Source organism: Panthera leo, chromosome B2 (assembly GCF_018350215.1).
Source record: "Panthera leo isolate Ple1 chromosome B2, P.leo_Ple1_pat1.1, whole genome shotgun sequence".
Lineage (NCBI taxonomy): Eukaryota > Metazoa > Chordata > Mammalia > Carnivora > Felidae > Panthera > Panthera leo.
The window spans coordinates 37,347,615-37,374,781 of record NC_056683.1 but is presented as its reverse complement, the minus strand read 5'-3'; the positions used below and the strand labels follow the sequence as shown (position 1 = coordinate 37,374,781).

Sequence of the window (27,167 nt, the reverse complement as noted above, 5' to 3'; positions counted from 1 at the left end):
ACTCTCCTCCTGTGCCATCCAGAGAGTTTCCATTTCCTGTCACCAGGCCTGTCCCTGGTCCCGGGCCCCAGGTCTGGGGATGGGAGGTTTTTCTAACTCCCACACCACCCCTCACCTCAGCCCAGCCTCTCTGTGCTAGGAGGGCCTGGCTGTACTTTTCCATACCTTCAGCACAAAATGCCTCAGTGTTTCTTCACCCTGGTCACGTCCACGCCCCAGTTGGCTGGGGATGGGAGGTGGGCCAGGGACCGTCCCTGCGTGATGGAAAAGGCTGAGGTGGCTGTGCCTGTTCTGCCCTTCTCCTGTCATGACCTACCTGGGTAAGGGTGGTATTAGCAGCCCGTGACCGGGGGGCCCTGGTTACATATATCTGGCTCCCATTTCCTTTCCCAAACTGGGGAGCCTGTTTGTGTCTTATTTCTGTGATCTCCAAATGGGGCCTTGGGGGCCAGCGCCCCTGGTGGAATGACCAGTGAAATCTGTGGCAGTCTGGAGAGTGGGGGATCTGCCCTTCAGGATGGGACTCCCTTTGCATCCGGCCCAGGGATTTTCACGACCGTCGGGCATTGTGGTCTTGACCCTTGTCTCTGATCGTGACTCAGCCTTCTGGTGGGATTTGATCTGGGCTTTGGGGGCCCATAAGGCAGAAGCACCCCCCCCCCCCGGGCAAAGAGTACCATCCATCCCAAAATGCCTGTGCTACTTTGCCGGTAGTTTCTTGTACAATTTATTCCAGGGAGGATGGAAGCCAGCTGTTGTCCGTCTCCAGCTGGAGACTGAACCAAAGGAAATGGGCTTGGAGTGCAGCCGGAGGGATTTAGGCTAGAGTCAGACAATAAGGAAGGATTTTATGACAGGTGGTTGGCCTGCAGGAGAATCCTGCAGGGGGCTTTGTGGAGAGGTATGGGGTGGGATCATGCTTGGACACAGCGGGGCCAGGATTGGGTGCAGGGTGGGGGGTTGCAATAAACAGGTGGGAGGGTTACTCCACAGGAGTCGAGAAACTCAGCTGTCTACCCCTCATGCAGAATTAATACCACTCCCTACGACCCCTGTGGGCTTCTTTTTTTTGTTGGTTTTTTTTTGTTTGTTTGTTTTTAAATTAATGAAGGGGTTTACAGTTTAACCATCTAGTCATCTTAAACAAATTGCAGTAAATGGGTAAGCTTAATAATTCCTTATCATCAGAACCCCAGCCTTCAAGGATGGGTAGTTACTTATTACCCAGAGCCACCAACCGGGGGTGAAGCGAGAGGGAAAGGAGGAAGGAGCAGGTGGAGGGGCCGCTCTCGAGGCCCCTAGGTGGGGGAGAGTTTGCCTATGGTCTGGGGTGCTCTGCAAGACAGGAGGTGGGCGATGTCAGCCACAGCCCTCCTCTCAAGGGGTATGGGTATAACCAGAAGGCATGACCGAGGCAGGGATCAGGGACAGGTTTTATGGAGGCAGGAGTGTGGGGGTGTCGGCGGAGGGGAACCATGTCCTCAGGATCCCAGCAAGGGAGCCCAGGGCTGTCCAGAGGAACACGACCAGCAGCCTCCAGGGTTTAAGAGAGCTTCTTGGAACAGAGTGTCCTTCCAACTGCTGGGGGAGCAGGAAAGCAAGGACATGCATGGGAAGACCTGGGGCTCTCAACCCTGACGAGCCTCCTGGGCTCCCCCCCTTCCCCACCCACGTGCCTCCTTCCTCTGAAATCCTGATGGTTCCAAAGTCTGCAGGGAAGCTGACTCATCGGGGCTAGGACCTCTGGGGTCTTTGGCCTTGCAGACAGGTGGGGTGGGGTGGGGCCGGGTGAGGCAGGGGAGAGGCACTGGGGCAGAGAAACAACAGAGCCATCAATGCGAGCTGCCCTCACCTACCAGGACTGCCCACCTTACCCAGCGGAGCCAGAACCCACATCAACTGCACTGGCACCCAACTTTGTGTACTGGAAGGTGTGATTAGGAAAGGCATCTGTCTTGAAGACTCAGTTATTCATTAATACTGAGTATTTACTGGTGCCAGTTTCCGTTCTAGGAATAAGGGATGAGTGAAGTCTGCCTTCTATCTTGGGGGAGATAAACAGGCTGTGACCATAAGTAGTGTCCCCAGCCCTGGTCTTCCAGGCGGTGGTAGCCGGAAAGGAGGGCACTGCTGTTGGCAGCCAGCCCAGCTCTCCCGTTGCAGCTCTGGAGGTCCCGTCCAGCAGGCATCCCCCCCGCCCCCCCCCATCAGCCTTGTGTTTCCCATGTTCACTTTTCTACCCAGTATCTGTTTTGGGGGCACACCATGTATGCCCAACACCGAGCCGTGCATTGTTTCATGTAAGGTGCACCCCAACCCGATGCAGTCTTGGTACCGCCGCTTGCCAGGTGCGGAAAGTGAAGCTCGGAGAGGGGAGAGGACTTGTCCCCGGTGACCTGCTGGTGAGTGGTGGACACCCAGGCACGTCTGTTTCAGAGCCCAGGCCTTTCCTGCTCATCCCCGGGCTGCTTGTGGAGGGTCCCAAACATGACGTTTGTGATTTTGAAGTGGCTTGGCCATCCCGGTTTGTGTTGTGCAGGCCAGCGTGCAGACCTGAGCTCTGGAGGACCGGAAGCAAGGTGGCGGGAGTGGGGCAGCCGGGCTGATGGTGAATCAGGTCAGGTCGTCAGCCCTGGATGGGGAGATAGCAGGTCAGCGGTCCCTGTGGCCTCCTTTGTGGCTGCTCGAGGGCTGTTTTTAGAAACCTTGCGTGGAGGGTGACTTCCGAGTTTGCACCTTTCACCCCACTGCAAGGTCCGGGTGGATCTAAGAAGCATTCCGGGAGTTGGAGATGGGGAGTGTAAGCGTAGGCTCATCCCCTAAATAATATCAAAACTAGATCTGCACAACGCTTTCATAGCTCTGTGTCATCTGTTACCTTTGCCTACCTGTCTGCTGTCCCCTTCCCTGCTCCGCTGTGGTTGGCATTTGTCAACCCAGTCCCGGGATGGGCAATGGATGGTCTGGTTGTTTGGCGGAAAGGAGCCTCAACGGAGAGTCAGGGGCTTCTGGTCGGTTCTGCTCTGTGCTTTGCAATCAGCTTGCTGTGTGACTTCGACCACGTCACTAGCTCCCTCTGATTGATTTTCTCACCTACAAAATGGGAATAGGAATATCCATTTTGCCTCCCTTCCCTCCAGGGTCTTGGCCTTGAATGAGATTAGGGCCACAGGAGTTCTAGGTGTGAGAGGTGCCTGATGATCGTGGGTTCGAGTGAGAAGGAGGGGAGTGCCAGCTCCATGCTCTTCCTGGGCCTTGTTGTTAGAGCTGCTGGCTGGGGCCCAGAGAGGTTTGCTGGCTTGTATGGAAAGGACGAGCCAGAAGCTGAACCCTGTGTGGGGCACTTTCACTCCCAAGTGTCCCCATCCCAGAACAGGGGACTGTTCTGCCCACCTGGCATGCTTGAGGGGTCCTGGCCGAACAATTTTCTCTACATCTGGGAAGGCAGAGAGATGTCTGACACTCCCAGAATTTGGATTCTGGGGGCAGGGAAGAGGCCAAGTCATGAACCCAGGCCCCAGGCCCCAGCATCCCAGATCAGGAATTGATGGTAGCAGCACAGGACATGACATGGCCAGGCCATGGTCCCCCGGGCAGGGCAGTGGGTGTGAATTGTTGGGCAGAGAAGCTGAGGTGGATAAAGGATATCCCTCTTGTCATTTAGGTGTCCCTGGACATCCCACCTGCCCTGGGTCCTTAAGAAGATGAAGCAGGAGGTGGATTTGGGGAACATGGCTCCAGAGGATCACCTTGTGTGTGTGTTCGGGTGGGAGGAAGTGCTCTCAGGCAGCAGTGCCGGGAGACCCCGAGCTGGGCTGGCGAGGTCCCCTATGTCTGCACACACCGGGATTTCCAGTCCAGTGCATCTGCTGAGCCTTCCAGGTGCCTGAGAACACTTGCTGACGCCCCATCCTGAGCCCAGACCCCAGCAGCCCTCACTGTTTGCTTTAGCCAAGCCTGCAGCCTTCCCAGGTCAGCCAGTCCCTGCAAAGCTCTGCCCTGGGCTCAGCTCTCACGGGAGGGGGCCCCCAGCTGCTGGGGGGTTACCAGAACAATGGGGGCAGGGTCACCTGCCTTGTTTTTATTGTCCCTCCCGAGTACAAACAGGGCTCCCGGGCCTGAGAAAATCGGAAACCCAGAGATTTCTGTTGAAAACGTACTCCCCTCTGGCATGGGCTTGCCCCTTGGAGCGTGAGATCCAGTGGTGCTTCTGAGCTCCGCAGAGGCTGCTGAGAGATGGCCTGGGAGGGTGCAGGAGGGGAAGCCCAAAGGTGGGCTGGAGGACAGCCATGCTTCCACGGCCTGCTGCACTGGCTCAAGGGGCGGGGCTGGCCTCGGGAGGGAGGACAGTTTAGGTCTGGGGCAGTGGCTTTGAAATTGGCCGCTTATAATAGTAGAGTCACCCGGGGCAGATTTAATCATCTTAGTTCCGTGCCCCAGACCATTGCTGGCCGATTCCCCAAGGGCAGGACCCCGGCAGGAGTACTTTCCCAATCCCTCCCCCGGGACCATCTCTACGCACAGTCCCGGTTAAGCAGTAGTATGGTGACCCCTGAAGTGTGCCTTGAGGACATGGTGGTGTACCACTTCCCACTTTGCCTAGTGAGGTTGTGTGGGTTTCTGTAGGTGTGACCAACACTGCAGGGGACTGTGCTGTGTTCTGTACACAGCCCCGCCCGAGACACCTGGGCTGAGGGAGGGCAGCCCAGACCAGCACCGGCACATTACTTTAAGGACCAAAGAGAAGTAGACGCAGTGAGGTGCCTTCTCCGTCCTGCAGTCCTGCATCCTCCAGGGGACACGAGGAAGAGGAAGCGTGATCGAGGAGCAGGGCTCACTCCTGACGTGGGTGACCTGACTTGCTGGGGGCTCAGGAGGAGCTGGAGCTGGTGGCCAGTGAACTGAGTCTCGAGAATGAAAATGTATCTTCTCAAATGTGCTGTGGATTGGGGATTTGGGAAGTGCTGAACTGGGCCCAGAAGTCATGATTCTGGGCAGAGGAAATTATGCGTTGTACAGGCAGGGGGACCCCGGGAGTCCTAGACCAACCTCTTCATTTTACAGAGAAGGAAGTGGACAGAGGTCCAGGGTTCCAGGAGGATCTCAGCAAGTGGCTGGCAGAGTAGAGCTGGACCTGGGTCCTCAGCCCTATTGCCTAGCTTACCAACCTAGCATTCCAGCCACGTGTCCAACAATTCATCTTTCCTTCTTTCCTCTAAAAACATAATAAATACTCCATGGGTGGGCACTGGCACAAATCTGAAAGTTACAGATAAGCAAAAAAGAAGTTAACAAAGTCCATACCGCAATAGCTGAGGTCTGGTCTCAACTGAGATGCGGTGTGGCCCTGCCCCCTTGGGTCCCTGCACCTGCCACAGACACCTGCTTCTTCCCCGGGAGCGATAGGGCCTGCAGCTGGCACAGGTATCAGGGTGGCACCGCCTGGCCCTCGCCAGTACCCTGTTCATAAGGTGCGCCTGCCTTCCCAGCCACACCCTGGTCACCTGGGCTGAGGGGAGAGGCCAGTGAGAATGCCCAGGGGCAGGGAGGTGGAGGCTTGGAGCCTGGCGTCCACGCCCATCACCCCACACTAGGCAGTGAGTGTCTGCACGTCAGAATCCCCCTTGGGGTTTGTTCACTACCCAGGTCAACTACACAGAACACTTGCGGGGGGGCCCAGGCACTGTAGTTGTTTAACGTCCCCTCCCCCCACCCCCCACCCCCCCGCCCCCGCCCTGCCCCGGGAAGGGGTTGTGTTGGGCAGCCTGGACTGAGAGCCACTGCCTCAATGACTGTGTGGTATCTAAGGCCCCTGAGCCTCAGTTTCCTCATCTAAAAACAAGCCCAGCACCCTCTCTGCCATCCCCAGTTAGGGAAAGCTTGAGAAGTCAAGTCAGTCTGAGTGGTGCAGAGGGACAGAGCATGGAGATAATCGAGGGCTTAACTTTAGTCTTCCACTCTCTAATTGGTTTTAGGAATAAGATAGTTAACAGATGCTCACCTTCCAGCCGGGGCACTTTACTCTGCCAGTAGTCCCAGAAAGGACTGTCTGATGGAGGACTGGCCCGCAGCTGGACAGACTAGCTGTTCCCCACTAGCCCCCCACATCCCCACTCTCAAACTGCTCTAGGGAGTCCTCACGCAGGCTCTGGGCTCCCCCTCCCCTCCTCCCTTTATCTGTTCATTAGTTCAGGTGTTAAAGGATTTGATAAACATTGTTGTAAGCAAGTCCATACTGCAAATACTTGCTTGGAAAGTGCCTGAGATAGGTTTACTAATCTCCACTTGATGTCAGTCCTGTTCACAACACTCCCCCTGGGCCTCCACCCCTCCCCCCCCACCCCCGGCCCCCTGTTCAGAGGGGTTCTTTGTTAGACTAGATGGACATATGGACAGACAGGGACACGCGGGGAGAGTCCAGCAGGGGCTGGGTGGTAGGTGGGTGCTGTGAGTCTGGGGGCAGCTGGGTGGGGAGCTGGGGCCAGGGTTCAGACAGGCTACTTAGGCCCCAGCCTCAGCCCCTCCTGGCGGGCACAGTGGGGGTCGCAGTGTGTGGCATGTTTCTCACCCCCAACTCACACCTTCCCACAGTCTGCCTGCCTTGCTTGGCTGCTTAGGAAACTGGCCAGGATGACTGGGAGCCTCTGGGTGGCAGAGATCAGGAGAGATGAGCTTTCTGAGGGATGGAACAGGGCATCTTGGGCGAGCCTCTGTTTCCCCTGCCAGGGAGAGCTTTAACACACACCCACGTTCCCAAGGTTCTTTGACTCCAGCTGATCCTGTCCCCCTTGTGAGTTGTTTTGGTCCCCCTTGGTGTTGGAGAAGTCCCCCTGTGCCCTGAGGAAGCCGACTGACTGCTCAGACTAACAAAGGAAGCTTTCACTGTTAGAATAGGAAGAGGTGGGAAAAGGCTGCAGGTGTGAGGGAGCTTGGGGTCAGTGTCGCCTGTTCTCATCCAGGCCTGTCCTCCAGGTGCAGGGTAGTTAACCCCTTGCCCTTTGATTTAACCTTGGGGACGAGGGGTCTTTCCCCCTGGGTCTCAGATCCTCTTAGGGTTTGGTTTCCTGATGGACCCATATGACAAGTCACAGTGCAGATTGCAGGTGCGTTTATTCAGTGCTTACAATGACGTCCTGCATGCAAAAAGTGTATGTTCAGGAGACGGGTTATTCTTAGCACATGGAGAAACTGAGGCTGATAGGCTAAGTTATTTACCAAGAGACTTGATGTCAGCCATTGGGAGCCCTCTGCCTCCCGACATGAAGGCTGAGCCACAGAGAGCCTGCTAGTAAGTGTTTCTACCAGGGTTCACTTCTATCTTCCCTCTCCTCTCTCTGCTCACCTCCTGCCCCCAGGACAGTTTCCAAAGGGGACTCCCTCCCCTTCCTGCAGAAAGGACAGTCCTTCAGTCTCCCCAGGGACTCTCCCACCTCTGTCATCCTGGCCTTGGCCGAGGGGGCTTTCATCTGTCTCCCGCACCTCACCCCTTCCCCAGCCCTCTGCCCCCTCTCAGAGTCTAGCAATCACTCCCCTTCACCCCACCCTCAGTGCCAGCTGGAGGCTGGTGGTTTCAGTGGTGTCTGCAGCCAGCCCTTGGCCCTGCCAGCCCCCACTCTTGCTGGGGTCTGACTCTGCTTCCCTCTCTCTTGCTGGGTTCAGGCCTCCACCTTGTTGCTGCTGAATTTAGTTGAAACCCAGCTGCAGAGCAATACTGGGAAGGTGTTGAAGGGAGACCCCTGGGGGATGAGTCAGTCCAGGCCAGAGAATATACACTCATTGAAGATCATTTACTCACCCATGTAACCAGCACCTTCGACGTGCCAGGCAGTGTCCTAGGTTCTGGGAATACAACAGTAGAAAAGAAAACAAAAGTCCTGTCCTCATGGAGCTTATGTTCTAGGGGAGTCTGCATTCCTGCAGATTTCTCTCAAATTTGCTTGGGAAGTTGTGTTTCAGAGACCTGGTTCCAGTCCTTGTAGCTAAGAAGCCCACCCTGAATCCTCTGCTCCCCTCTCCACATCTGTAGGTAGCACGGGGTGGGGGCGTTAAGAGCCAGACCTCCTGAGTTCACTCCTCAGCTCCACCACAGACTAGCTGTGTGACCTTGGGCCACTTACTTAATTAGCCTCATTGTCCTCATCTGTAATTGGGGGCAACAGCACCTGCGCTTTAGGCTTGTAAAGATTCAGGGAGCTGAGTGATTTAAAGGGCTTGGTTGGTGTCAGTCATATAACCGCTCAAAATCCACTGCTATCCAGATATCAACTGTTCTAATCTGTTAAATAAGGATTAACAAACCGTGCCCCCCTCACAAGGGGGCTGGGAGGGCCAGGCGGGTGATAAAAGTCCTTTCTACCCTGTGCTGAGCACCATGCCTGTGTGGCCGGCAGCTTTATTTCACCTTCCAGGCCAGAGGCCCCCAGCGCCTGAAATGGAACCGCAGCCAGGGTCTGGTAAAGGACTCTCGGCCTGCGGGCCTCCAGCGGTGTGTGGGTCCAGTGGAGGCTGGCCTCAGCGGGGAGCCTTAAGGCTGCGTCCTGCATAGTGGGAAAGAGCTCTGTGATCCACCCCTGAGTCTGCCTGGGAGCTGGAGGCCAGGTGGGGAGTAGCTCCGTGAGCGGCAGATAGCTGCCATCCCCACCCCACCGCAGGAGGTTGCGCCAGGGGCAAGCCGGCTGGCTCTCAGCCCCACCTGCCTGTGTGTGAAGGTGGGCATCGTGTCCTGAGCCCTGGAACTGGCCCGCTCAGCAGGATGAATCTCTCCAGGAAGGGGAGGCCTGGCAGCTGCCTCTGCCTGGGAAACCCCAGATCCCGGGGGATGAGGAGCTGTACGGGAACCGTATTTCTCGGACAGTGAGAGCTCAGGAGGGTGGGGTCAGGGCAGCTGGTTGCCTGAAGCCAAGGCAAGGGCATGTGGCCTCCCTGGAGGCCGGGTTAGAATGCTGAGCTCGGGTCAGAGTGGATGGACTGGTTTTAGGGCACTGTTTTTTCAGCTGGTGCGAAGGGGTGGAAGTATGCACTGGCCTCCTTCCTGTGGCCTCTGTGGGAAGGGGGGCAGGATAACCACGTCTAGCCAGGGCTCTCCTGGCTTCGTGCTTTTAGCATTCTGACCTTAGGCTACTTAGTTAACCTCTCCAAGCCTTACACTTTCATTTGCAAAATGGAAAAAATTACGTATCTTCCCAGCAGGATTCTGTCCTCATTAAGTAAGCTAAAGGCAGTAAAGTGTTAGCACAATACTCAGTGCATCAGTGCATAGTAAGCCCTCAGTAAATCACAGCTGCTTTGTTAGAGGGGAGACCCAGAAGGGAGCTCGATCCCTTCCCCAAACAAGAGCTAGGCACGGGCTGTGTGCAGTATCCCTTCTCCCATCACTCTCCAGGGTCATGTGGAAAATGAAAATATTGTCTTGTGTGAATTAGGGAGCCAAGTTAAAGAATCCTGTGAGTGAACAGGGGCCACCTCCTCCTGCTAGAGCTGTTTGCCTAACCCTGGGGACAGTACGCCACGTCCATCGTGGTGTCAGCCTGGCTCCCCCGTGCCACTCTCCCTAACCCAGGGATGGCCTGGATCTTGGGTCAGGCCCTTTGTTCTGGGAGACTGCCCCCTGCGTTCGGTATGACCCTGAACATCACCATGGAGTCGCCCCTGCCAGAGCCACAGCTGTACATGGTAGGAACAGGAAGCAGGCCCCCAAGTCCACATCTGGACTTCTGCCCCTCCCCCAAGCCTCACTTCCCCCACCTGTCGAGGGACACCTGGCAGGGTCACAGGAACAACCAGTTAGGTAATATGTGTATATACACCCCAGCAAGGGGTGTTTGCCACTCAGCAGCACTAATAGCCTTCTTCCCACTCCAGCATTGTGATGGAGCCAAGCTGATTCTCAGGCCAGCTGCTTGGTGGCCCTAGGCAGAGAGGAGGCAACAGCAAGGAGTGCTGGGGGTGCCTAGGGGCCGGTAGAGCAGAGAAGAGGGGAGGGGGAGTCCCACTGACTTGTAACCAGAACCTAGCCCAGCCACGCATAACCTCTCTCAGCCTGTTTTGTGACCTCACCAGTGGGCAGAACTGCCACCATTGGATTGCTGTAAGGGCTAGTGGTGCTTCTAGCCCTGGGGACATTGGGAGCCTCAGAATGCCCCCTTCGCTGCCCCTCTCTGGGTGACCATGGAGAGATAACGGAGGTCTTGGGGAAAGTGCTTGGGGCTGTGGCTCCCTGATAACCCAGGGCTGGAGGCCGAGGCTGCAAGGTTGTGCCCCAAAGGGCATAGGATTGGCAGAGGGAAAGCAGGAAACCCAGTTTTTCTGCTGCAGAGCTCCCAACCATAATGCCCTCTTTGGTTACCCTGTTTGACACTTTGTTTGTTTGTTTTTTTAATTAATTATTATTTTTTTTTTTTTTTGAGAGAGAGAGAGAGAGGGAGAGGGAGAGAGCATGAGTAAAGGAGAGGGGCAGAGAGAGAGAAAGAGAATCTCAAGCAGGCTCTACAAAGCATGGAACCCAATGTGTGGGGCTCCATCCCATGACCCTAGATGACCTGAGCCGAAACTAAGAGTTGGATGCTCAACCGACTGAGCCACTCAGACACCCCTGTTTTGCCACTCTTATGTTTGGTGTCTCCTTAGTACTTACTAATGATTCCCAAATCACAGATTGCCTTCGGAAAGCCAGTGTTCCTCAGCGGAAGCAGTGTTGGCATTGTGGGTTGGGCTGTCTTGTGAGTCGCTGGACATCTAGCCCCATCCCCCACTAGAATAGATGGGGGGGCCAACAGGGACTCTGTCTCCTCAATGTGCTGTCCATGGTGCCTGGAACAGTGGCTGGCAAGATAACACTCCCCACTTAGGCAGCATTTCCAGACACTTCCAGAAGGTGCTCCCACCCAGTTGGGAACCCTTGTTTCCAGTCACACCGTCAGCATCCCTGATGTGCTGTGGTCACCCTTGCTCTCAACACTTTCTATTATCAGAAGTGGATTACTGCCAAGAGCAGTCCATTCTGAGGTAGCTCACTATCCAAAAAAGCCACTCTCCTCTTCCTTGGGTAATAGATCATGTGAGGTCAGGCACCCACAGTGGAACAGAGTTCCCCATGTGTGACCCAGCCCTCGACAGATAAGATGTTGACACTGTCTGAGATTGTGTTGACTTTTCTTTCAGCAGCCAGCCTCGTGTTTGTTAGTTTGTGGTCAGCTGAAACCCAAGGACTTCTCATTTCACACCTATACTGGCCTTTTCTAACCCAAAGTGTATGACATGAAAAACGTAAAAGATGGTCATATCTTGTTAGTTTGGGCCCATTTTTCCAGTCCAGATGATTTTTGAGTTCCAGACTGCCATTGCAGTGTGTTAATAACTATCTTCCCACCCTGGCCTTGTCCGCAATTTTGCATCCTTTGCAGAGGAGACTAGGCAGCCATCTATGTATGTCTTTTCTGTGTTGTTGATTAAAATATCGAAGAGTCCAGGCCTTTGGCATGATCATGGAGACCTCAGGCCAGGTCGATAAACATCAAGACCTCTTGGCTGTCTATCTGCCTTTAAAGGGATCCAAATTAATCCCAGCTTTGCCCTACATTTCTCTGTCTTGTCCACATGAATATCTTTAAGCTCATCTGTTCGGCTGCCTTGTTGAAATCTAGATTTACTGCATTCCACCCAACTTCAAGGGTTTGCAACCCCTTTGGAGCGGGAGATGCACTTAGCTGAGCGTGACTCATTCTTGATGAACCTGCGCTAGCTTCTGGTACCCACCGGTTCCTCTTCTGATTGTGCCAAACTTGCTGCTGTCCCCATTTAGACATCTGTAAGAGTTCTGGTTTGAGTGTCTAGAACCCACCCCTTTTGTTTGTGCGAGAATAGGGACAGCTTCCATGTTCCCAAGACTCCACGGGGATGAGCAGAGATGGCGCCCTGATGGCATCGCTCCCTGCCAGTGGTGCAATTCCTACTTAAGCGTTCTTTTCATCTGTCAGGCTGAGCTCCCCGGCAATTACGCTTTGCCCTTTCCGCTCTACAACAAAGGCTGGGGCCAAAGGGAGCCGCCATCTGTTTGACATTAAGACACGGGACCCTGCTACATTCTCCTGCTTCGGACGTAGGTTTAATTTCTGAGAAAACCGTTCGGATGGACCTGTTGGCCCCTTAGGATCTGAATGTGCTCGTACTCTCACGTGGAGGGGGCCCTGCTGGCTAGACAGCCAGCTCTCTAAGCGAAGGGTTGCAGGCAGCCTGCGGCCTTTCTGCTTTGCCACTGCACGGCCTGCAGAGAGATGCTCTGGAAGCGCCGTGAGGAGGCAGGGCAGCGAGTGGTGTGGTTTGATGGCCTGTCAGACGGGCATGTCATCATGGAAAATTCTTCATGGGATCTGCAGATCCGTTTACATGGGCCTGCTGCTGCTCCCAACTGCTCATTCCTTCTCAACAGCCCCAGCCCCTCCCTTGTTTCCCACCGGACTTCAGTCACACTGTGGTGGGTTACAACTCTGGGCTTTCCATCTGCCTCGCTCTTCTTCTGCCTCCCCCTTCTTCTGCCTCCCCTCGGTCCCAGGCTTGAGGTTTATAGGGAATTTGGCTGAGTTCCCGGTCTCTGGATTGGGTGGCCCACCTGGGGCCCTCTTTGGGGGCAGAACTGGAATCTCCCAGGTTTAAATGCTGGGCCCTTCTGTGAGCCTCCTTTTGGGGTCCACACCCTGTCATCTGCAAGTTGGGGTGAATGGTGGCAGGACTGAAGGAAGGGCTAGAGGCAGTCTGTGGTCGGCCAGAACAGGTTTGGCAGCTATTAGTGTTCCTGGAATAGATAAGACTTCTTCTGGGGCCACCAGTGGACTTCCCCAGGTGGCCTCTCACCTGCTGCCCACAGTTGCTAGGAGCCCTGTGGGGACTGGTAGCAGGATTTTGAGTCGCCTTGAAATGTGCACACCACCTTTGATGATCTGTCCTGGACCAGACCTTGAAATTGCTTGGCCCAGGGCAGAGAGAGGGAGCCAGAGAAGGGAAGGAATGGGGAGTCTGTAGGGGAAGAGGGTAGAGTCCCAAGCGTGGGGAAAAGGAAGCTAGCTGATTCGTACACCCTGAGACAACAGATCCAAGAGAGCCCTGAGCTGAGGTGAAGGGTATATGGGGGTCCTTCCCAGGTCTATCCTGTAGTAGAACGCTTCTCTGTGGAGGGCTGGGTAGGGTGTAGGCATCCTTCTGTGTGTCCGAATCACATGTGCCTTCTTCGAGGCAGAATAGCCTAGCACAGTAGCTCTCTAAGTGTGGACTCTGGACCACTACCACCAGCATCACCTGGAAACTCATTTGAAATGCAGATTCTCAGACCCCCTTCCCAGACCCACTGAATCAAACTCTGGAGGTGGGGCCCAGCAGTCTGTATTTGACAAGCTCTCCGGGTGATGCTGGTGCACACTAGTAAGGTTGAGAAGCACTGGCTCAGTGAGAGAATGGACTTTAGAGACAGACTGCTTGACCAGCTGTGTGACCATGGGCACATCACTTAACCTCTCTGATCCTCTATAAGATATTTCATCACCTAATAAATTGGAGACAGTAACTGCCCCCTTATTATTGTGATGATTACGAATGCTTACAGAGTTATGTACAGTGCTGTCACTTAGAAAGCATTAAGAGTCAGTCTGTGTCTCTCTTTTTAGGTAGTATCTGATGCTGCAGGACAAGGCGTGGCCATTACAGGGAATCAGACCTTCAACAACTGGAATTGGCCCAATGCAATGATTTTTGCAGCTACAGTCATCACTACCATTGGTAAGTCTTCTGGGACCTTCAGGATAGCCACTGCCATGCCCTAGCTCCACGGAACCTTGTAAAAATCCAGCTCTGGTCCCATGGCCTTGTTGCATTGTGCTCTTTTAACACTTTTCCTAGGGATTTAGTCAGTCGTTGGTGATGGGCCACACTTGGGAGATTGTTTTCCAGGAGTCCTCACCTGGGCTCTTGGAGCAGAAACGACACAGCCCAATAGCCAGGGCCATGCAGGAGGTTGAACAGGTTGCTCACTGCACAAACCCAGCCCATGCTTGCCTGCCGGGCTGGGTATTTTGATATTCTGTGGCTTCATAACCAACTACCCCAGAGGTTAGTGGCTTAAAACACAACTTATTATTCGCTTTTTCCATTCTGTGCGTTGCCTGGGTTCAGCTGGTTGGTTCTTGCTTGAGGTAGGTAATGGCGGAGGCAGTCTTTGTGAGACTGGAGTCAGCCAAAAGCACTACTGGCTAGACATCCAGGATGGCTTCGTCCACTGCACATTTGATAGTTGACACTGGCTGCTGGCTGAGAGCACGGCTGGGGGTGAAAATGTACTGGCTTGGGCAGCTCAGAGTATGGCAGCTGGGTTCCAAGAAGGAGAATCCCCAAAGTGAGCATTGTAGGATATCACGGGGAGAAGTAAGAGGGCTTCTTAGACCTAGCCCACTGGGCATCACCTGCGCTGCATTCTCCGGTCAAGCCAGACACTGATGTCCAGATTCCAAGGGAGGGGATTAGATGCCAGCCTGCCGTGAGCAGCGGCACAGGCTTGCACAGGAAAGGGAGGGATTAAGAATGGCCATCTTTATAGACCGTCTACCACGGTGCCCCCGGGGTGTCTCCCCAGACAAGGCTGTTTGTAATTTGCACAGTGGTGCCATATGGACTAGTGGAAGGTTTACTAATGGTGAAAGCTTTGTCCACCAGGGAGCTCCCAATCTGATGGAGGAGACATAGCCCATGCTATCACACTTGCTCTGTAAATGGTCATGACTGTAGTGTGATCAAGTGAAGTTTCATTTCTTAAGTCCTGATGTTAGATCAATATCAAGTGATCTTAGGGAATGTGGGTGTGTGGATGTGGGTATGGGTACGTGATAGAGGCAGGGGCCAATGCTGGATCTGTGTCTGTCACCCCTGCTGTGGCTCTCTGTGCCTCACTCTCCTCTCCTTCCTCAGGCTATGGCAATGTGGCCCCCAAGACCCCTGCTGGGCGCCTCTTCTGTGTCTTCTATGGTCTCTTCGGGGTGCCGCTCTGCCTGACGTGGATCAGCGCCCTGGGCAAGTTCTTCGGGGGACGTGCCAAGAGGCTGGGCCAGTTCCTCACCAGGAGAGGCGTGAGCCTGGTATGTCTCTAAACCCTAGGTGCCGGGCAGCACTGGGGGGACCCTGGCAGGGGACGGACGGGAGGATGGGGAAGACCAAGAATGAGCAGAGGTACCAGGGCAGATGGCAAGAGGGCAGTCCCAGGGCCCCCTGTCCTGTGAGTGAGGCCAGGAGCGATGCTGCTTGCCCTCCCCTGGGTGGTGAGCCTGCTCCGTGGCCTCCTGGGTGCCCCTGCTGGGCTTCCCCGTCTCCGCCATTGTCTGACTTGGTCTCCCCACCACCCTGTCAGCGGAAGGCGCAGATCACTTGCACAGCCATCTTCATTGTATGGGGCGTCCTGGTCCACCTGGTGATCCCGCCCTTCGTTTTCATGGTGACTGAGGAGTGGGACTACATCGAGGGCCTCTACTACTCCTTCATCACCATCTCCACCATTGGCTTTGGTGACTTCGTGGCCGGTGAGTCCTGCCCTTTTCCCCTTGCGTCTGCCTCCTTGCCTTCTCTTTCTCTGCTTCTCCTCCACCTGCAATTCAGCTGATCTTTACTGGGGCCCCAGTAGGTGTTCAGTGTCCTGGGCAGCCCCCCACCCCCCAGAAAGGGGTCCTTATCCCTCCCTGCCTGATGCAAGAGGAGTAAATGCAGAAGCCTCTTCTGTTTCCCTGTCTTTCTTGGGTCCTGGCTTTTGCTGTTTCCTCTCCCTCTGTTCTCCCCTGTTTCCTAAGCCTAGGTTCACTAGGGGCTCCGAGTAGGGCCTGGCCCCTGCGGGGTTTGTGCCTGTGACCAGAAAGCCCTAAAGCCAAGCCAGGAACCCCCTTCCTGTTACAGAGCTGCCGGCTTCCATCTGTCAGAGGAGCGGAGGGTGCTGTTCTAGAGGCTTGGCTCACAGGCCCGAAACTTTGCTCTTGCCACAGGCAGTTTAAAGACAAGAGAGGCCTTCTCCTAAGCTGCCCCACCCCCTGGGGCCGGGACATTCCCCTCCCACTCCTCCCCTACTTAATCCAGCAGGTGATAAAATTCTTTGGCTCCAACCTCTCACGGACTTGTGCTTGTGGCCTGCACAGCATCTTGGCCCTTCACCTTCTTGTCCCTGTTTGGCTGTATTGACCCAGCGTTTCTTCCCTTGATGCCTGCTGCCCTGCCCAGCTGACCCCAACCTTGCTCCAGGGGCCTCTGGTCTCCCCCCGCCCCCTTCCTAGGGGGCAGGAGCAGGTCACTTACCCTTCTGCTTCATTGTAAAGGGAGACTCAGAATGCTAGGGCGGGGGCGGGGCAGGGGTGGGTGGCTGAGTGGTGGGAGGAACAGGAAAGATGCCTGAACACTCTACTGACCTCAGCAGATCAGGGCCTGCTGTCTTGGTAGATAAATTTAGATGGAGGCACAGTCCTGTCATTGTCTAAGGGACCCTGGACAGGCAAGAGAAGCCTTTGTCCTTGGAAAGTAGGGTGTATTTAGTCATCCTTTCTCAGCTCCAGCATGATTCCAAACCTCTGCCTCAGTTTCCTTATCTGTAAAATGGATTTAAAAAAATAGCACCTACCTAATAGGGTGGTAGAAAATCATATGTGTGCGGAGGCTAGGACCCAGCAATGTTAGCATGTCCCTGGTTGTCATCTTGTGACCAAGAGCCCTGAGCAAGGTTGATAGCATCCCTCAAAAACACCTCTTATCTGCCAGGCAGACACAGCACCTGTCTTCAGGGACCTGATTTGATGAGGGTAGTATAGGCCTTGCCCTGCAGGAGCCCCACTCTGGAGGAAGCCCCCTTCCCCTAGTCCCTTTTCCAAGTTGCTCCCAATTGGGGGGGGGGGGGGAGTGGCAAGATACCTAATAATACAGATCAATATGCCTAGAAGCGAAAGTTGAAAATCTCAGATAATCCTGGAGTGTAGGAACTCAATCAGAGCTGTATAGGATGACCCGGGAGGACTGCCTGGAGCAGGTGTCAAGAGCCTGGCTTCTGAAGAGGAGGATGTGGAGTAGGCAGAGCCCTCCAGACCATGGGAAGAGCCAGTCTGAAGAGGGCAGAAACAGGAAGTCAGGGGGCAGCCAGACCCCCCTGAAGGAGAATCAAGGCTGTCCAGAATAGTTCCTGCTGAGGCCAGTGCATATGGACCTCTTGGCCCGACCCCCAGCCCCATGCATATTAAGCCAGTGGGTCCATCCCCAGCAGTGGAGATGCCAGCTACTGTCTCATGTAATTTCCATCCTGGTTTTAACTGAAGCAGAACATACACACCCCCAGAAGTGTGCAGAACCGCTAGATGTGGTACAACGGATCATCGAATGGCAAACCTTCACAAACTCTCTCCTGATCTGTATGTTGGCTGTGTTAATAGCCTCCCCAATACCTTGGCCTTTGAACCTACCTTGCCCTAGGGAACCACTCTCCCGACTTTCGACAGTTGAATTGAGGCTCAGGCAGATTAGGGACTAAGATGGGGACATGAGTGACTGAACCATCAGGACGACAGGACAGTCCAGTTTCTAGTCCTTCCTCTCACTGTGCCTCCCATTCTGTGTTCTGACACTGTGCCTGCTCTCAGAGAACACGGCTTTGGCCTTAACGTGTCTCCAGGTCCCTGCCGACGCTCTTCTGACCTGGGTTTCCTGTCCTGTCCGCAGGTGTGAACCCCAGCGCCAACTACCATGCCCTGTACCGCTACTTTGTGGAGCTCTGGATCTACCTGGGGCTGGCCTGGCTGTCCCTCTTTGTCAACTGGAAGGTGAGCATGTTTGTGGAGGTCCATAAGGCCATCAAGAAACGGCGGCGGCGGAGGAAGGAGTCCTTTGAGAGCTCTCCACACTCCAAAAAGGCCCTACAGATAGCCGGGAGCACGGCGTCCAAAGACATCAACATCTTCAGTTTTCTGTCCAAAAAGGAGGAGACCTACAATGACCTCATCAAGCAGATCGGGAAGAAGGGAATGAAGACGAACGGGACTGGGGAGAGGGTCCCAGCAGTGGGGCTGGGGCCTCAGGGGGGTGGGCTGCCAGCCCTCCCCACCTCCCTGGCCCCCCTGGTGGTCTACTCCAAGAACCGGGTGCCCAGCTTAGAAGAGGTGTCTCAGACGCTAAGGAACAAAGGCCATGTGTCACGGCCCCTCAGCGAGGAGGTTGGGGCGGGACCCCCCAAGGATGGCTCCCTGACCCCTGAAGTGTTCATTAACCAGTTGGATCGAATCAGCGAGGAGGGGGAGCCATGGGATGCCCAGGACTACCACCCACTCATCTTCCAGAATGTCAACATCACCTTTACAAATGAGGAAGCCGGCCTCTCAGATGAAGAGACGTCCAAGTCCTCGATAGAGGACAACCTGGCAGGGGAGGAGAGGCCCCAGGATGAGGCCGAGGCCGAAGTGCCCCTGAACCTGGGCGAGTTCCCCTCGTCTGATGAGTCCACCTTCACCAGCACCGAGTCTGAACTCTCTGTGCCTTACGAACAGCTTGTGAACGAGTATAATAAGTCAGACTGCCCCAGAGGCACGTGAGGCAGGGCCGGCTCCCCACCCCACCTTCGATGGCTTCCGTTTCCCTCATCCTAGGGCGTCCTACTCTGGCCCCTGGTGGGGGGCAGCCCTGGAACTGGGAGTGGGGGGCCAGGGGCCTTCCTCACCTTCCATCCCCTGCAGCTAGATGCTACTGGCAAACATAGCATGTGCCCAGGACAGGGCCTCTGTTCTCCGGTTGAATGGGCACCCTGGCAGTGGGAGGCATCTGTCCTGAGCATGGCTGGTAATTTTGATGGTTCAGTGACCTGTGTGGGCTGGCAGGTGACCCTCAAGGAGGCCTGCACCTGCATGGGTCTTCGTGCGTCATTCGGTTGAAAATGTCACACGGTTCTCTTAGGCCGGGGGCCTCGGCTGTTTGAGTTCACCAGCGTTAATGAGCTCCTGTGAGCCCAGCACTGAGTCAGGTATTTCAGAAAGAGGCAGGGGAGGGCATTGTGAGACCCGGGTCCTGCCTTTGAAGGAGGGACGGCTGTGGTGTTGGGGGTGCTGAGCATTTCAGCTCTTCAGCAGTAGCGGGGCCCTGTGTGGGGCACATGTGTGACCATCCCCCAGGCCCTTCTCGTCTGCCTGTCAGGCCTCTACTGCAATCTCAGTAGGGAAGAGGCACCCAGGGGAAGGGAGAGAGGAGATACTGGGCAGGTGCTGAAACACTCCTCTGATATAAGGGCCTGGGAGCAAGCTCTGAGTGTGGCCCAGGGTCTTGTCACTGTGCTCGGACCAAGCCCCACCCCCCCCAACCCAGAGCCCAGTTCCCTGATGCAGACAACTTTTGGCCAAGCAGTGACAGACGTCGCCTTTCTCTCTCCCCAGGAACGTTGGGGGAAGAGGGTGGCAGTAGCCAGGGAGCTGCAGGAGTAAGCTCACCTCTGGCCCCAGCCTCCCCGTCTGGCTGGCTCCTCATCCCCTGTGCCCAGAACAAGGACCTCATGGCTCCCTGGCCCTCCTGGCCCCGTGGTGGTGGGGGGGAGGGGGGGGGGGGGGGGGGAGGTAAGTTGCTCTTGGCTTACAAGCGGGAATGGCCAAATATGTGAATCGGCTCCTTCCTACAGCCACGGTTTACCATTTGTGTGTGCGTGTGTGTAAGTGTGTTTAAGAAAGAAAGGACTGGGGACAGGGGGAGCAAAAGATAATGTGAAACTGTGCACAGACCCTCTCTGATGAGGGGCCGGCAAAGTTCTCTGTGATGCACACCTGAGGGCCGGCCCTCTCTGCCCTGCGCATTCTGTTATTTTTAAATAAACTGCTGTTTTTATATACCTGGCACCTGTTGGCTTCAGAGCCAGAGGGGAGAGGAGGTGAATGAGCAGGGTCCCAATGACTGGGATGTTACATGTTCACCCTTCTACCCCCAACTCAGCTGGGCCTTTCTTGGTGGCCTCAGCCAAGGTCATGCTGTCAAGAGTCCCCACGTGGAGAGGGCGCCAAGGCACCCATAAGCGCGTGAGCAGCACATTTGGGGGAGAGGCATCTGTCACAGGCGCCTGAGGCCGGCCAGGAGGTGAGTGATCACCCTTGGCCCAAACACTCTCCCAGCCCCCCGCCTAGTATTGTGGGGCTGGACCCCACCCCCCAACATGTGAAGATGGTGATGGGCCTGCGTGTCCACACCCGCATTCATCCCGTGACCCAGGGCTATGCTGGCTGGGTGAGAAGGAGTGGCCTTCGGTGTTTCTGTGAATGTGTTAATGAGTTCATCTTCGTTTCCTTGCCCCACCTTGCCGGGGTGTCCCTGGCTGTCCTGGAATCACACTGTGTGTACATACTGGCAATGATGTCAAATGTAATTTATTTTAACCTTTTTACAATAAAGCCTGAGATCGACGGGCCAGTCTGGTGTGTGCTATGTCAGAGGTGGGGTGGGAGCGGGTGCTGGGCAGGGGCAAGGTGTGGGGGCAGTCTGGGAGGATTGGGGGCTTGGTGAACTGAGGACAGTGGGAGGGTCTCGTTGACTACTGGGGGGAGTGTTCTGGAAGGGAGAGGAAAAGGAAAGAGGTGAGGGGGGGTGGAGGGGCAGCTTACTTAAGATGGGGTAGTCAGGGCAGGCTTGTAGGAGGAGGTGACAGTTAACAGGTCTGAATGAGGATTGGAGAGGAGCCTTGCAGAAAGTGTCCTAGAACCAGGAAGGAGTCAGGAGCCAGGGGAGAGAGGTGGGGGGATCTTGGCAAACTGTCAGCAGTCTGCCAGGCACTGTTCTGGTGCTTTATACCCCTCTGTGAATGAGCTCCTTTGATGGTGCAGCAGCCCTGTGCGGTAGGTGTACATGCTATTTTACCGGCGAAACAGGTACAGAGAGGTGACTCGGGCAAGATCTCAATGGATGGTGAGCCTGGATTCAAACCCATGCAGCCGCGCTCCTGGGTCTGTTCCCCAGCCACCGCGATGGGAGGAGGAAGCAAGCCTGTGCTTTTGTGGCGACTGACATCCCTGAAAGGGCTCCTGTCTCAGGAAGGTGGGACCAGCCTGGAGTTCGAGGGGTGGGCACCGGGGGCTGGAAAGAACGTGGAGGAAGGACTGACCAGGCTCAGCTGGGCATGTCTGAACCCATTTAACGAAAGGATCTGTCAGGCTTCTATGGTTCTGGGGCCCCCTAAAGCAGCACCACACAGGACATTAGTTAAACATTTGCGTCTGTTGGGAAACGTAAAGTTCTGTGGTTTCAGGGTGAGCCACATTTTTCACGAAGGCATGGATGTGTTCACAGAGGGTCATAGGTGTTTACAATACCACCGGTTCTAGAACTACTTGATAGCATCCCTACCTCTGCCAAAACATCTCTCCACCCCTCTCCCTCTTCTTGCCTGCACCGCCCCAACCCCCACACACAGGTCCAAGAGTCTCTGGCTTTGCTTAACACCGTTCAGCTTCAAGGTAACAATTCCATCACGCTAAGTGCTACCTTTATATCCCTCGGAGCATCCCCGTGGCACAGGTTATTTGACCCCTCTTGCAGCTAAGCAGATGAAGGCTCAGAGTCTGACTTTACCCGGCACAGCTTCGCACAAACAGAAGCACAAATGGAAGCCTGGGGTGGAGGTGTGGCCTTGGGCCACTGTGGCTAAGATTAGTCAGGAGCTTTCTGAGCAAAAGGTCTAGAAACAGGAAGGTGGCAACAGCTGGAGCAGAGGGAGGGGCCTGGGAGGCCCCAAGTTGCTGAGGGATCAAGAGCAGAGGCAGGGTGCCACGTGGGGAGTAGGAGTGTGGTGAGGTTTCCTGTCACCCTGTCATCATTGTGAGCTGCCTGGGATGGTCGGGAGAAGGCCCTGACAGGGAAATCCCTTGTTGACACCAGATTCAGAACCTGGGTCAGTGAGACCCTGATAAAGAGGCCAGTACGTTCATGGGGTGCACTGCTCAACCCTGGAGGTCCACGGGGTTCTGAGGCAGACCCTCCCACTCAGTGGACCCACTCCCAGCAGCCCCAACCCCTGGCCCTCTCCTGCTCCCTCCCAGAAGCCCTCCTGCCCTAGTAGTGAACTGGCACTGTGCTCTCCACCTTCATTGCCTGGACTCACATTCATCTGAATGTTTATTGAGCACCTACTGTGTACCAGACACTTAGAAAACTACAGTGTATAAAATGGACAAGCTCCCCCCTCCCCCCTTGCATTCATGGAGCCTATAGACTCATTCCCTTTGCTCTAATTTCTGGCTATTTTTCACGGCCTGTGCTTGGTACTGACGTCCATATCCCTCAAGGCTCTTTTCATCTTGCCTCTAATACAGACCCTCTTCCACCCGGCTGGCACTGCCACCAGCAGGGAGAACCCTGAAGTCAAATCTGACCCCCTTTCTGTCCTGTCTGAAACTCCTCTGGGCTCCCACTCCTCTTTCGTGCACCTCTCTCTCCAGCCTCCTCCTCCTCCACCCACCCCCACCTCTTTCTGGGCTCCAGCCATAGAACAGTTTCTCAAATGAGCCAGACCTCCCCCCCCCGCCCCCCCGTCTCTGTCCACACTGTTTCAGGGATATGCCCTTCCTCTCTCCTGACTGAGTCCTAAGGTCTGGATTAAAGGGGGACATCAGTTTCTCGGGGAAGAGTTCCGCAGTTACTTGCCCCCCTTCTTGGTTCTGGCTCAGATGTTTTTCCTCTGTGCCCAGAGCACCTCTCTCGACAAGCCCACTCTCAGGGCCTGTCTCCTAGTCTCCCGCACCCGGCCCCTGACAGGGAGCCCAGAGACAGCCAGGAGTGGCTTGTACACCTTTGGATCCTTACCGCAGGACCCGGCACAAAGAAGGGCTCAGTTTTTCTGGCGTTTACTGCAAGGAGGGGTGAATGAACCAGGGTGCTGAACCCTCCCAGTGGTAATTCAGTTCCTCCTCCTGGGGTAGAAGCCAAATCAGGAGGCAGGTCTTTTCCCACAAGGGCGAGTCTCGGCTTGTCGGTGGATGATCTTGAGGGACCTTGTCCCAGGCTGTGGTGGCCCGGTGAGTCACTCAACTGTGCCAGGTCACCTCAGTCTGGCACGCAGGATGCGGACACAACACCCCTTATTTGTCCATACCCCCGTTTTGCATTTCCCCACACCTGTCTGCCCTCATGCCTCGTCATCCCCACGGCGGCCCCAGCCACCACTCATTGATGACCCAGGGGACTGGGCCTTCGCCCCAGCAGCCCCCAAGTCCCTGTGCTTCCCGGGGGAATGCCTCTGCTCACAGTGACCCCTCACCTCGGTTGCCAGCTGCCTAGTTTACAAAGCCCTTTCACATGGGTTCCTGTGGGATTGTGCAACAGCCCTGGGAGCCAGGTGCGATATTTTACAGCCCAATTTAAGGGGCTTTTTTCAAGTGAGGAAACGGAGAATCTTGGTTTGGTTTCCCAGAGGCCTCAGAGCAGAACCGGGACATGGTTGGAGGAAGCAGCAGAAAGGGAGGGGAGATGAAGATGGGGAAAGAGCAAAAGGCAATAAAGAGGGCATTGTTGAGTGGTTCAGCTAGTTCTACTGTGGGAGACTGGGGTTCAAACCTGCTGGGATCTCCTGAAAAACCTGTCCAATACACCTCAGAACTGTCCCTCTGAACGGGGGACATGTATCCACCCATGTATCCACCCATTCCCACCCCCTTTGCTTGAGGCTGACCCCAGGGGCATTAACCCCCACCTTCCTCCCACACAGGCTGGATGTGGCAGACCGCACTGTCCAAAGATCGCCGGGACAGTGTCTCCCATCCCACACACCGGTTGGCAAAGGGACCTGGCCGCTCCCCCAGCAAGAGGTGGAGTCTATTCCCTTTGCACGTGGTTGGGACGATTTTGACCAATGGAACACTGAGGAAACGACCTTCTGTGCTTTCTGAACCTACCTGTTAAGAGGCCCGGCAGCTTCCACTTTGTGCTCTTGGAGAAGCCAGCCGAAATGTTAGAAATCTAACTACCTGGAGACCCGGTGCTGTGAAGAATCAAACTAGCCATGTGGAGAAGCCACGGGGACAGAGAATCTGCCCAGCTGAGGGGCCATCTTGGACACTCCAGCCCCTGCTGGGGCCACGTGGAACAGAGCCCAGCCATCCCCCCACACTGCATAATCACAAGCAAATAAATGATTGGTGGTGTTTTAAGCCTCTAAGTGTTAGGGTGGTTTGTCACACAGCAGTAGATAACGGGGACACAGGGTGGGCTTGCCCTGAGCTATGCTTCTGCCAGGCTTTAGAGAAAGCTCTGAGGTGGAAAAGCAGAGGAGCAGCAAGGCATGCTGAGGAAACACTTGGGCCGTGTGCATGGGGCTGTGCACTACGGCTGCGCCGACACCCGAGGTGGGCAGAGGGGTTGGGAAGTGGGGTACAGACAATAATCTGCTACCATGAATCTAAAACTCTTTGAGGAAGTAGCACAGCTAAGACCAAACGCCCTCAGGTTTTGTAATTCCTAACCTAAGATCAAAGTTTTTTACTTTCAGGATATCAAAGCACCTTCTATTTTGGGGTCTCTAGCTATGTTCGGATCCTCTCTGCTATGTTTAAACAGTACCGGGACGCCTGGGGTCTGGGTCTGCTACCATCTAGCAGTGTGACCTAAATAGTCACACCTGCCATTTTTGGGATCCTCACCACATACGGGCACTGACCAGGACACTTTATGCCCATGGTCTCATTTAATCCCCGCAATATTATCTGCATTTGGAAGCTGAGGCTCAGAGCAGTTATGTAACTTCCCCAAAGTCACACAGCTAGACGCACAGCCTAAGTCCTAACCTGAAGACCCCCCAGCCTGAGCTACTAACTACCACACCAGTCTGCTTTCCTGCAAAACTCACCAGGCAATTCCTGAGCTCTGCCTTGGGAGATTCTGAATCAGAAGGTCAGGGGTAAAACCTTGGAAATACCCAGGTTCTGGAAACACCTGGCTGGAGACCTCAGAGGTCAGGTCCCTCTGCATTTCTGGCATCCCCTGCCAATGAATCCCTGCCTGTGTTTTCACTCTGCATTGAAATCTGTGTTTACCTCCAGTTATGGAAAACTTCCTTCTCATTCTTTGATTCCTTCACCTGCAGTCCCGGCCAGCTGAGCAGCTCTGTCTGGGGTGTTGACATCACAGTCCATTCAATTCAAATGACCTGTATTTGTGGCATCTCTCTTAGGTTACCTAGAACACCTGATGTTGGTTGAGGGCAGGAGGAAGCAAAATGAGGAACAGATAATTGCCTACCGGGCAGTCAGCAACCCCCCTCCACCCCATCTCTTTACTCAAATTCCCACCCTCAATTGTTCACTCCAGAGGAAAGTTCTGACCCAGTGTCCTGGAGCCTGTTCATACTGGCTCATGAGACCCAATGGTTATAGTTTCAGAAATTTTGCAAGCTGATTGCATTAAAAAATTAAAAATTAAATTATATAAATATGCAAATTATATTAAGAACAAACACAATGCTCAAAACTCATCCTTTCCTAATTCCATGCCACTGCTATTCATGCTTTGGAGGAAATTTGCATATTTGTAGGTATGTAGTGGGATTATTATATAATGGTATTGCTACTGTGTTTCTCTCCTCAACTTCATGTTTTGTGACATCGTGTTGGTAGCTTAAAATCAGCCATGATGGGGGCGCCTGGGTGGTTCAGTCGGTGAAGCGTCCAACTTCAGCTCAAGTCATGATTTTGCAGCTCATGAGTTCAAGCCCCACATGGGGCTCTGTGCTGACAGCTCAGAGCCTGGAGCCTGTTTCAAATTCTGTGTCTCCTCTCTCTGCTCCTCCCCCACTCATACTGTCTCTCTCTCTCTCTCTCTCTCTCTCTCAAAATAAATAAACATTGAAAAAAATATATTTTTTTAAAATCAGCCATAATGGTTAAGCGTCCGACTTCGGCTCAGGTCAAGATCTTGCATTTTGTGAGTTCGAGCCCCACATAGGGCTCTGCATTAACAGCTCGGAGCCTAGAGCCTACCTCAGTTCTGTGTCTCCCTCTCTCTGTGCCTCCTCTGCTTGTGCTCTCTCTTTCTCTCAAAAATAAATAAACATTAAGATTTTTTTCTTTTAAATCAGCCATCATGGGAGTATCTACACCATGGAAATGGGCGGACACTACAAATTAGGGCTCTCCCCTCCTCAGAGAGCCAGATATTCAACATTTACCAGCACACTGTTGCACTGACCTCCTTCTGGACTGGCTGTGTGGACTGGGTGGGGTGGGGGGCAGTGAAGTTTGCCTATCCTGGAAAGGAGCAGGCACGTCTGGGTTTCAGGGAGAGCATAGCTCATGAAGAGTCACTTTATCCCCCCTGACCCCTCAGACCATTGCTTACTAGCTGTGAACCATGTGACCCACATTGGTAAAACTGATTGGACTAGGAGAGGAAACCTGAACCAAGATGGACCAATGAGATGAGCTCGCTAGGCATTCGAAATTAGGGTGTTGAGAGACTGAGCCAGTGAACCATGAGGAGCAGAGCAATGAGGTCATGGAGGCTCGGGAGTGGTGGCAGACATTTGGGGTTATGTGGGAGCCAGAGGACAGAGGTGTGCAGAGAGAAGCAGGAAGAGAGAGAAGACACATAGTAAGAGAGGCAGAGACAAGGGACCTGGACAGGCCTTGAGAGCTGTATCCTTATGTGGAATCTCACCTTTTATAAGAAATGGGCCTTGATCCATATAATGGGCCTTGAGTATCCCATACGAAAGCCAATAAGCACGAAAGACCCTTATGTGCCCCTCACTTTGTCCCCAAGCCCCCACATTGTCCCGCTAAGACACTGAGCTCCCTGTCATTCAGAGTGCTCAGGGAAAGGCTTGGTGTCTACTTCTTATAGATTTTGGCAGGTTGACCTCATAGGTCCTGCTCAAACACATGATTCTGAATTTCCACAATGGGAAGGCATAGGGGTATTTTAAGATTGTTTTTTCTCCTTCTTGGCGCCCAGTGCCCCATGCCTAACACCTGGTCCCTGGCAAGGAAGCCTGTACCCCTGGGGATGGGGGTGGGGCACACAGTGAACAAAGAGCACAAGAAAGTCTCTTCTGTCCCTGCCCCCCACACACATCAGCACACACATCTCCATGGTGGGAGAATGGCAGGGGGGGGTGGAAACAATGGGAACCTATGAGTCATGGGGGTAGGCAGGATAATGTT

At 54.5% G+C, this 27,167-nt stretch overlaps 1 protein-coding gene across 1 annotated transcript in view; it reads left to right on the top strand.

The window, feature by feature from the left end:
* Positions 1-19,547, top strand: part of KCNK5 (potassium two pore domain channel subfamily K member 5) — a 37,195-nt gene extending 17,648 nt beyond the window's left edge. Inside the window, exons 2-5 of the mRNA XM_042938641.1 lie at positions 13,656-13,767; positions 14,950-15,116; positions 15,386-15,554; positions 17,719-19,547. Of these exons, the coding sequence (XP_042794575.1) occupies positions 13,656-13,767; positions 14,950-15,116; positions 15,386-15,554; positions 17,719-18,584 (1,314 nt within the window). The 3' untranslated portion in view covers positions 18,585-19,547. The remainder of the gene's footprint in view (positions 1-13,655; positions 13,768-14,949; positions 15,117-15,385; positions 15,555-17,718) is intronic.
* Positions 19,548-27,167: the final 7,620 nt, after the last annotated feature.